General features: G+C 36.6%; 2 protein-coding genes across 4 annotated transcripts; one reads left to right on the top strand and one right to left on the bottom strand.

The window, feature by feature from the left end:
• Positions 1-2,372: 2,372 nt before the first annotated feature.
• LOC109020846 (increased DNA methylation 2-like) lies at positions 2,373-6,257 on the top strand. Of its 3 annotated transcripts, none has more exons than XM_019003371.2 (3): positions 2,373-2,519; positions 4,320-5,348; positions 5,819-6,257. In XM_019003371.2, exons 2-3 carry the CDS (start codon positions 4,325-4,327, stop codon positions 6,064-6,066), a joined length of 1,272 nt encoding a protein of 423 aa, XP_018858916.1. In that variant the 5' UTR covers positions 2,373-2,519; positions 4,320-4,324; the 3' UTR covers positions 6,067-6,257. The 3 variants fall into 3 exon arrangements, with proteins under 3 accessions (XP_018858916.1, XP_018858917.1, XP_035551436.1); XM_019003372.2 differs by having other exon boundaries at positions 2,403-2,519; positions 5,882-6,257; XM_035695543.1 differs by having other exon boundaries at positions 2,403-2,519; positions 4,317-5,348.
• Positions 6,258-7,662: 1,405 nt separating this feature from the next.
• LOC109020200 (nuclear transcription factor Y subunit C-3-like) lies at positions 7,663-10,768 on the bottom strand. Its single transcript, XM_035695353.1, has 3 exons — positions 10,550-10,768; positions 10,346-10,397; positions 7,663-8,735 (listed from the first exon to the last, which is right to left on the bottom strand). The coding sequence occupies exon 3, from the start codon at positions 8,700-8,702 to the stop codon at positions 7,914-7,916; it is 789 nt and encodes a 262-aa protein (XP_035551246.1). The 5' UTR covers positions 8,703-8,735; positions 10,346-10,397; positions 10,550-10,768; the 3' UTR covers positions 7,663-7,913.
• Between the last annotated feature and the right edge of the window lie 204 nt (positions 10,769-10,972).

Here is a 10,972-nt window from a genome sequence, read left to right as displayed (position 1 = left end):
TCTCCTTCATATTCGACTTTGGCTCTTGATACCAGTTGTTGTGAGATGTTATGCAAAACACACACACCAACGAAGACAAATAAAGTAAAAGCAGCACAATCAAGAGCACGACACACAATATATGTGATTCGAAAAATTGCCTACGTCCACAGAGTTGCAGAAATCTTATTAACCAGAAGAGATTATAATCATTTAATCTCAACTCACACTCTCTAGGGTTTTTAGCTCTCTCACACAATATGCACTTACAAGACAGTTGTTCTCTCTCAAAATATGCTTGAGACCGTCCAACACAAGTCTAATATGATATATTTATAGTGAGTGGTGCTGAAAACCAAATCTGCTAAAAACTGCGTACTTCATTCGAGCAGAGTGTCGAGCCCAACTCGAGAACAGTCAAATGAACATTGGCTCGAGCGGAATGTCGAGCGAACACTAGAGTTTGTGTCTCGCTCGAGCGGAGTGTCGAGCGGTACTCGAGCGAACTCTCGAACTTGATCTTCGCTCGAGCGGTATGTCGAGCGATGTCAAGCAAACTTTGGCTCGAGCCAACTTTTAGCAAATACCTTTTTCAGCTCCAAAATCAGTCTCCACATATACCTCAATAATAAGAAGAGCTTAATTGAAAATTGGTCCATATCAGATACGTCTCTCAAAATATCCATTTTCTAGTTCTGAAAAGCATCATCGTCGCTTTCAAGCTTATTGGTTTGTACAATTTGCATCTTGACTAGATAATTTTCCATCAAAGGATGTTGCATATTGTTTACCTTGTTATCTTTTTACAATAATAGTATCTCGACGTTCTAGATGGGATGTATTTAGTGTCATAAGATTTAGAAGTTGGAAGAAGATTAATGATGGAAAACATTGTGCCTTTTTTAATTATATTGGGGAGGATCCTTGCTCTTATCATAATAATGCTATGAAATCTTGTAAGGATTTGTTAAAACAATCACAGCATATTTATAAAGTAATGAATGCACAAAACTCCAAACAAATTCTCAACAATCAACTCTGAGTAAAAACATCTATTGATGTTATTCGATAGCTTGCATTTTAAGGATGTACCTTTAGAGATCATGATAAGACTCCTAAGTCAAAAGATCAAGGTAATTTCCTTGAAATAATTAAACTCTTGACTTCGTATAATGACAAGGTTGGAAAACTTGTTTTGGAAAATGCTCATAAACCTCCAAAGTATACTTCACCCAAAATTCAAAAAGAGATTTTGGAAGTTCTTGCAAAGAAAGTGAGAAATAAAATTCATAAAGATGTTAAAAATTCTAAATTTTGCATTATTGTTGATGAGGCAATAGATGAGTCTAAGAGGGAGCAAATGGCTATAATCTTGAGATTTGTTGATGATGATGGTTTTATATAAGGACAATTTTTTGATCTTGTACATGTTAAAGATACATCAGCATTGACTCTGAAGAATGAAATATCTACAGTTCTTTCTCGTCATTATCTTGATATTCAAAATATTTGTGGGCAAGGATATGATGGTGCTAGTAATATGTATAGTGAATGGAAATGGTTGCAAGCATTATTTCTTAAAGATTGTCCATATGCATACTATGTTCATTGTTTTGTTTACCAATTACAGTTAGCATTAGTTACTTCATCTAGAGAGGTAGTTTATATTCATGAGTTTTTTTCAAATTTGAATTTCATTATCAATGTGGTGGGCACTTCATGTAAACGTCATAATGAATTGCAAGCTGCTCAGACAACACAAATTGCACATATGATAGCTATTGATGAACTTGAAAGTGGAAAATGAGCTAACTAAATTGGTACTGTCAAACGAGCCGGTGATTCTCATTGGGATTCTCATTTTTATTCTATTTGCAGTCTACTACGAATATTTGGAGCCACTTGCTCGGTGCTTGAACACATAATAAAAGAAGGATCCACTTACTCTCAACGCATGGATGCAAATACTGCTTTTAAAATGATTATATCATTCCAATTTATATTTATTTTACATTTAATGATGAAAATCATGAGTATTACTGATTTTTTAAGTCAAGTTTTGCAGCAAAAATCTCAAGACAACTTCAATGCCATGAATATGGTTGCTACTACAAAATGACTTATTCAAAAGTTGAGAAATGAAGGTTGGAAAAATCTGATTGAGAATGTTGTATCTTTCTCCAAAAAATTTGATATTGACATTCCAAAATTGAGCTCTTATTATGTATAAGGTCGTGATTATCATCAATGAAATCACATTACGATAGAGCATTATTATCATTTTGAAACATTTTGAAAAAAAAGTATGAAAATATATAAATAAATTGACTATAATTTTGGGTATTTACTCGAATAGTCAAACATATAAGAAATCCAAATCTCACTACTGTTTTCTTTTTAACTTCTGCAACCAAAATAAAACACTAATACTGTTTCTCTCGGATTAAAAAGCTCATCACCTGAGACGTTTCCGTAAGAGATCAGAAAAAATGGGTATTTTTCTATCGTGGCTCGAGTTTTAGAACACCTCTCTCCCGCTGGTTAGTTTCTTCTCCATAAGCTCCCTTTGCATATTTTTTGTGTTCGTTAGTATCCATCATCAGTCGGTTGTTTGTGTGCTTTGAATTCCTATGAGCTTGAGAAGGGTTTCGTGGGCGTGCTCAAATTCAATGTGGGGATTGAATGAGATCTTTGTGTTTGCATGCAGTACGTATACTACTGAATCCATTTTACTTTTGATGGAAACCAAATCCCATTGGTTGAAATTCGCACCACTTGTTTGCATATGCAAATTTTAGAATTTCAAGGAATATCCATTTTCTGTTATTGTTTAGTGGTTAAACCCTTAGTGCTGTGTCTTCATGCTTGAGCGTAAGCTTTAAAGGCATTTGAAATTAAGCAGGTTTGCTAATTTCGTCGAGCGTGGCTACTATTAGTGCAAGTCGAGATTTTGACGAATGAATTGATTTCTATGTCATAAAGTGATCACAATGACGTTTCCTTGAATGCAAGTTTGCATGGTAGAAGTGAGCTTTATTGAACAGTAATTATATGTATTAGTTTTCTAATTGAAGTAGATATCACCAAAAAAAAAAAATCAACCTCAAACTATGGCGTGGATTTCACTTCTAAAAGATTGTGGTGATTTTTTTTTTTTTTCGTACAACCTCACCAAATATGTCAATCATTGAACCTTCCCCATTAATTGCGCATGGGATGACATTTTTGCTTTCCCTTTAATATTCTGCTAAATTATAAGATCGTGGCATTTTTCAAGCTTTGGAGCAGATAAAATCTTAGTGTAGTTACCATCATTTTCAAACGTACTTTGTGTTGACCAATTATCTAGTAATTTATCATATATGTGTATTTATAATTACAGCTGTGTTTTAAGTTTTGGCCAAGTTTGGTCTCAGGGCTGAACACTTATATGACGTCTGATTCCAAGTTGATTGGTTTGTAAATCCCAATAAAATATAAATAAACAACATGATGTTCCTCAATCCATTCCCAATATTAAAAGTTGCGATCAAGGTTTGGTTTAGTTGTTTTTCGGCCATTCCACGCGCATCTTCCATATTTAGCTAGACAATTCGTTTGTTATATTTATATAGTTTCTGTTTAGAAAGGTGCATTACATACTGTCAGAGAGGCTCCAAATTCCCATGGCAGATCTTGGTTTGGCAAATCTTATTGCACAACTTATGGCGTTGCAATGAAATTGACTGTTATTCTTTTGCAATGAAATTGACCGTTATTCTGGTTGACCATCAATCATGGTTTACATGAATCATTGGTCCTTGCTAAAGTTTCATTGTTCCTAATGCCCACCATCCCTGAGTAACGTGTTTCTGGTCCTAGGAAAAGAAGTTAATATTCATTCCTTCATAAAAAATTTCTTTTGGAGAAACATTGATTCTGCCCAGTATGCTCATTTATCAGTTGTCTTGACAACCAAGGAAATGGTGTGTACCAAGCTAAGGCACATAGAAAAACTTTTTCCATGAATTATCAGACTGACCTGTCTTCCTCGAGATACTCTGCCTCCTTGTTTTTCTTCATCTCCCACTACCTAATGACAGTCTGAAGAGAGAGAGCCTATTTGATCTATTTGCCTTGGATCTATTTCCTGAATTGTTGTAAAAAAAGTTAAAAGTTTCTTGTAATTTCTATGAAGCCGTTGATAATAATAAACTCTTTCAATCTGTCCATCTTATACAGTGATTCCATGCTATTTTGTCAACTCTTTCTAGGATCAAAATCAGTCTTCTTTTCTTGTTTAATTTTCCTGTTCTTTGTTACATTTTCATTCAGATTTCTAATTTTTTTTCAATCAGCAGTAGCAATGGATGACTCATCTCAGGCTACTGAACCTCTCTCTGGCGCGAGAGTAGGATCCAACAATGAACAAAGTGGCATTCCAGATGATAATCAGCTATTCCTCTTGTACTTCATCATGGGTACCTACTTTGGGCCTGATCTCAAGGGGGAGAGGCACCGAAAGTCATTATTGCAAAGAATAGCTGAGGGACTTCCTCCTTATACGTTTGATCAACTGGCTGGCACCCACATGAAAACAGTGGAAGTAGAGCAGGTGTACCTTTATGTACTTCGGAAGGCCGCTGAATCTGTTGTTGTTAAATTACCATTGCTGCACCAGTTCTTCGAGGGCAATGTCCCTGTTCATGGACAAGACCCCACTGCCAGTTACCCTCAATTTCCTGATCTCTTTCCTCCACAATTGCATCATCTTTCGCAGTTGAACAATCGTTATAAGATCGTTCACAACATTATATTTATTAGCAACCCTGAGATTTTTTACATTAAGCCAGAGGATACTGAAAGGTTCAAGAGGCTAACTGGACTCAAGAATTTGCTTTTGGATAGAGATTCTGCAAGATTGAATACTTCTACAAATTGTCGTGTTATGTGTAATGCACCGGTGCATGAGGCTGAAAACAGAGAGTTGACTCCCACCCGGTCTTCCCATTGTTCTAAAAGAACAAGACGTTTAGATGATCTCCTCAGGCCACAGGATCCTTGGCAACATAGACATGTTGTGGCACCTGTAAGTAGTGTGCCATATAATGCAAAATCCATGATGTATAGTTATATGGCTCCTCTGCCAACTGATGATGACTCTGATCCCGTGGATGTGGAGAGAGTTGGTCCAGCAATTATTATTCTTCCTTCTCATCCAACTAAAAAGGAGTGGACTAACATTGTATCTGCTACGAAAAGTGGATTGGCATTGACTGGGAGTGCAGCCACAGGGCAGGTGGGACCAGTCATAGGACTAATGGATATTGGAGAATGTGAAGACTCATACCTCTTTCGTGTCTCTCTACCAGGGGTGAAAAGGGATGAAAGTAAGTTGCTTATTAGAACTAAGATAATCCATCTCTGACACTATGGTTTTCCAAGGTAGTTGTAAAATGTCTTTATGACTCAGATTTTGTATCGTGTGTTCTAGGAATATGACAAAAACCATCTTCTTTGTTTGCATTATCTGTTTGACGAGGTTTTAAGAATGGAGTTATAATTTTAACTGCATAGGAACATGAGCCAAAATTATTTCATTTGATATGACATCCGAACTGAATTCCCCCTCTAAATTCCTCCCCACACGGGTATGGCACTTTTCAATGAAGGTTATCTAAGCAATTCAAATAAATTGACGTGTTTCCTGCTCTTATATTATTACATCTTGGTTATACTTTTTTATATTTGATGACTAAAAGTGTCAACCTGATATTAAAAAATCTCTTGCTTCTTTACTGCTCTCATAGCCCCAATCCCTTTTTTTCTCCATTAGTATGTGCCTTGCTGTCAACTGCAGGGGAATTTAGCTGTGAAATTGAAAGTGATTGCGAAGTATTGATACGGGGAGTGACAACAACAGGTGAGAAAACTGTGCACCGGTACTCACAAGTGTTTCAGATGCAGACGCATAACCTGTGTCCACCAGGGCACTTTTCCATCTCATTTCAGCTACCTGGTCCAGTTGATCCTCAACAATTCAGCGGTAATTTTGGCACTGACGGGATTCTTGAGGGAATTGTGATGAAAGGGAGTCACAAGAGATAATAAATAAGCCCATGCCCTGTCTAATTCTTTCGTCTTCAGGCATGATTGGGCACTGTATATTCAGTTTAGAAGTGCTACGTTGCTAGCGTTTTAAGAACCATTATATAGGATCTCCATCTTTTAATGTAAGTTTTTATTTTTAAATATTTTTTTCCTGTTGAGACGTGAGATGATGGCTCAGTTTTGATGCCTTTCAAAACCTCTCTTGGCGCTTTAATTGAAACTATCCTATAACAAAGCTAACACCATGATGAGAAGCCGTTGTGTATATGGGCAAAATTGGTCATTGACAGCGTAACTATTCTTTCTTGTTCTATTTCTGGGCATCTATTTGAATGTTAGTTAACCAGACTGGGATGGGAAACCCATATAGCCATATGCATCTACTTGATCTGCCTGATGATTTTCTTTGGTGATTTTCTGGTCAAGTTGATGTAGTCAACCAGGACGATCCGATGTTCTTTGCAAAATGCTTTATGGGAACTCAGAAATGAAGACAGTGTCTCCCGACTTAGTTCTTTCTCTGGTGCACAGACACTTCGACTGCAGTTGAAACTAGGTCGTCGGAATCACATCCCACAACTTCCCACATGCAGCATCCTTGGACCTCATCTCCCTTTACAGGCTTTCTGTAGCCAGGTTCAGGTGCACCATCCCGTTTAATTCTAGATAAGATTCTTTACAATTTTATGATCCTACCACTTTCTACAATCTGTATAGAGATGGAGATAGTCTCAATCCAACAATATCAAATGCTGCCCGTGGACAGTATTGAGTATACTCCATTGGAGAAGAAAGAAGAAGACAGAATGAAAGAAAAGCAAGAAGATCCCCAGATACACAAAATTTCTGTTTAGTTTGTGCTCATCAAAGGTGGAAGAATTTAATTTATACATCTCGCGTGATAATTTTTTAACTAGAAAAGAGAAAGAAACCAGCAACCAAAAAAAAAATCACAAACAGAAAGAAAGACCAGCTCAATGTAGTTCAGTCATGATAGCCTCATCTTTTCAAGCATATTATCTACCAGGCTGATGCAAATCTAAAGCTCAATCCTGATTGCACTTTTTCATTACTAAAGCATATTCTTACACGTTGTGCTGAAATTCTCAGGTCGTCTTTTGATGAACAACTACTCTGCAAACGAACTAAATAAAAAGGAGTGCAAAGAACAGACGCAAGTGAAATGATAATCCTCGGGGGACAACTAAAGAAAAGATTATAGGATCATTTTTGGAAACAATTACTAAGAATCTACACATCACTTTCAGGTGCCATTTATTTGAAACAGTGAAGAAAAGCTCACTGCAGTAGAGGATATTCTCATTAAAAGGTGCACGAACTCAAGGGGAAAAAAACCGTGCAAGGGGTCTGCTCTTTACATGTTAAAGTCCATAGGGATGGAAGTTCTCCCTTGTACTTGGTGTTGCTTTTGCAAGACCAAAATATAAACTCAAAGCTCTCAAAGCATATCTCCGTGTTCGTATCTCTTTTCATCTCAAAAGAGAACTATAAAAATAGACGTTCAATGTCAAAGGGTGCAAAATAGGCAGACAGAATATACCAGGCTGCATCTATCATAAGAAAGGCATGATAGAAGGAGAATTATCCATGACACTAATGCTAATTCAATGAAAATGGCATATCTACCGTGTAATGATAAGATTAAAAACCATAAATTTGGTTATCTACATCATCACCATCCAAGTTTTTCACCAGAAAAAAATCTAAAACAGGATACAGACATTGAGCAACTACACCACCTTCACTATTTCAATTTTCAACCGCATGTCAGCGACAAATAAAAAGAAGAGAACTTGCGCTTCTCAACTTCCACGCTACAGCTACTAATGATCTGAGGGTGATTGCTGTTGTTCTGATGCCTGTGGCCACATCTGTGGAACCATGTAAGGATGCGACTGTTGAGCATACATAGCAGGGTCCATCACAGGCTTACCCATGATCATCCCAGGAGTCCCAACCTGTGGTGCATGATGAGGTGGCATATAACAATAAGGGAGAGCATCAGCATGCCCCCCAACAGGTATTGTTCCTCTTGGGATTGATGCCAGTACTTCATCTTTCAGATCCTCCCTTGGCACAATGTCAACTAAGAAATCAAAGATATCAGTTCTCGTGATTGCTGCTGCGATGTCATTCTTTTGAAGTGTCCTCCTTTTGTTCTCTTCCGTATGATTCCAAGATCTCAAGGTCAACTCCAATATAAACATTTCACATGCTCTGGCAAATATTACCGGAGCCTCAGCTGATATCATTCTTACATCCTCATCGGCCTTCATAATCTTCTTGATCCTTGCTAGGGGAAGGCTATGGTTCTTGAAATCAGTTGCCTTCTCAATTTCTTGGTACTGATTTGCCCAAAAAGATTGGAGTTGTTGCTGAAGTTGCTGTTGTTGTTGCTGGTGGATGTGCTGATAAGCAAGCTGGTGTTGTGGGAGCTGAGCTCCAGCAGGCTGACTTGTAGATTGAATAGCTCCAACTGATGTAACAACAGATCCATGACTCGGTGCTCCAGTCATTTGGTTTGTCTGATATGGGTCTGTGGCATATGGCAATTGGGCTCCACTACCAACAACTCCCACAGATGTGGGCTGGCTATGCCCTTGCTGATCCATTCTGATCCAACTAAATAACACAATTTAATGCCTCTGCATTTATTGAAATCAGAACAAAACAAAGAAAGTAGAGTTAGGAACATCTTTTGCAACACGTGGTCAGTATAATATTAACGTTAGTCAAAATAAAATGCATGAATGAAATTTGCATCCTTGAATGCAAAATCAACCCTGTTAACAAAGCAGTTAGAATCTAACACATGATACCAATTATGGACGACAGGGAAAAACTGAGTATTTTATTTATTCAGGTGCGTCAAATTACAAGAAAATTCATCAATTTTTTTTTTTTATAAGAAAGTTCATCAAAATAATGAAGAACCTCTATCTTTATCGTTCAGAACCAACTAATAATAATTATAAAAAAAATAAAAAAGGCACCAGCCCTTAGGTGAAGAGATATAAAAAATTTACTGTGTATAGAGCAATAATAAAAAGCGTTAGAACAGGCAAATTAAATAATTATACAAAAATAGAGTATTTCTACAAATTCATTTCAAGCTAGAATACATATCCCTCAGAAATGGTACAAGATGTCTTGCATCTACGTCTCATGAAGAGCTGCAAGCACCTAATTAAGCCATTGGTTCCAGAATAATACCTTCTAATAGACTAGTATAAGAACCAGTGAAAGCTGCTATTGAGTTTTTCTCACGTGTCAAGACAAGATTCTAGTGTGAGTCCTGCAAGTTTCTACACGCGGTTTTTATGAAAACTTAAGTCACTTTAAATAAAACCCAATGACAATAAATGAAGGATAGAAACAAATTTCTTTTAAGAAAGCTAGAAGGAACCCCGCTATGTGTCAAGGAATACAGACTAATCCAAAAAAAAAACCCACCTAGGATTTAAGGAGAAATCTTTCATTGATTCCTTGCTTACCTCTATGCCAACCAGTAACCATACATCAAACACAAACTTAATCCAAAAGAACGAAATATTCATGCCGTAAATTCCCTATTGGAGTCCATAAATGACTCTGACACCATTTGCATAAAAGGATTGAATGCCATGTATATATGAACGCCCAAGAAACTTATGGCATACGGAAATATACCACTTTATGCAATCTCCAGATAAAATAAACGTCGCTCTCTACTTACGATGATTTTTCATCACCATATATAAAAACTGCTGCAATCTCTAGATGAAAGACCAAAATTTTTCTATTCCAACCTAAAATTCATCCATGGATACCAATAAATAAAAAGACCAAACTTTATCACTTATGACCACTAAAAAATAATTTCATTATTTTACAGTTTCTGGGGAAATTAAGCTTTATCAAAAGGGTATGCTCTACGCACAGTTACCTCATGGTCACCTAGATTTATTTTTCAAAAGAAAATGAAAACAAAAAAGGAAAAACAGAGTCGAAAATGCAACACAGGACTCAGGAGAAACAGACAAAAATGAATGCTACCAATGATATGGCTATTAAATCAAACAACATAAAGCAATTATTACCCATAACTACAACAAGATTTACCAGTGACTCAATCCCCCAAAAAAGAAAATAAAAGCTAATAAAAATAGAAATATCCCAATAGATGCAAAAAAGAAAACAAATGCGTCACACAGAATATGCAGATACATACGTACATCTTGCATTTATACATTACAGAAAGAAAGAAACACAGTACCCTTTTCAGACAGACGTGGTCACGTGGCTCTGCTCCGCAAGACTGAGGGCGCCTGAGAAGACAGCAAAAAAAATCAGAAAGGCTTGTCAAAGATCCGTTCTATGCATTCTGGGTCGAAGCAATTTTTGGGAAATCTTCACCGAGAGCAAAAGACCCCAATTTTATTGATATCAAATTTAGGGTTGGAGGACAAACAAAACGAACCTAAAGAAGAGAAGGAAGCGCGAGGAAGAAACGTAAAAACCGAGTGTGTGTTTCTGATTCCGAGTTATAACGTTGTCAGAACGAACCCAATAACTTTTGTTCCGTGGGTGCCTTTTGTTCGGACAGTTTTACCCTTCATTATAACTTCATTCTACCATTGGTTAGACTGAGACAAGACCTCGTGGACAAGACGACTATTCATTCCATTGAGTTCCGTTCGAAGTTGATTCAGTTAAACTCCCATTGCAGTTTGGTTAGTTTATAACTTTATTGAATGAATATGTATATAAATATATATTCATAAAAACTCAAATATTTAAAAATATTATTATTGTGGATACATGTTTTTTTTTAATCTTTTATCAATATTATTGTTGATATATTATGTATATAACCAAATCTGGTCTGAGTAAAGTGAGTAAA

This window comes from Juglans regia, chromosome 11 (genome assembly GCF_001411555.2).
Source record: "Juglans regia cultivar Chandler chromosome 11, Walnut 2.0, whole genome shotgun sequence".
Classification (NCBI taxonomy): Eukaryota; Viridiplantae; Streptophyta; class Magnoliopsida; order Fagales; family Juglandaceae; genus Juglans; species Juglans regia.
The sequence above is the reverse complement of the archived record's forward strand: the minus strand, read 5'-3'. Positions and strand labels throughout refer to the sequence as shown.

What these genes read in the sequence shown, in the direction of transcription:
- LOC109020846 (XM_019003371.2), top strand. Translation starts at nt 4,325, where the DNA reads ATGGATGACTCATCTCAGGCTACTGAACCTCTCTCTGGCGCGAGAGTA. An exon ending in AGGGGTGAAAAGGGATGAAA is followed by an intron (nt 5,349 to 5,818) that starts GTAAGTTGCTTA and finishes TGTCAACTGCAG; the next exon opens with GGGAATTTAGCTGTGAAATT.
- LOC109020200 (XM_035695353.1), bottom strand. Translation starts at nt 8,702, where the DNA reads ATGGATCAGCAAGGGCATAGCCAGCCCACATCTGTGGGAGTTGTTGGT.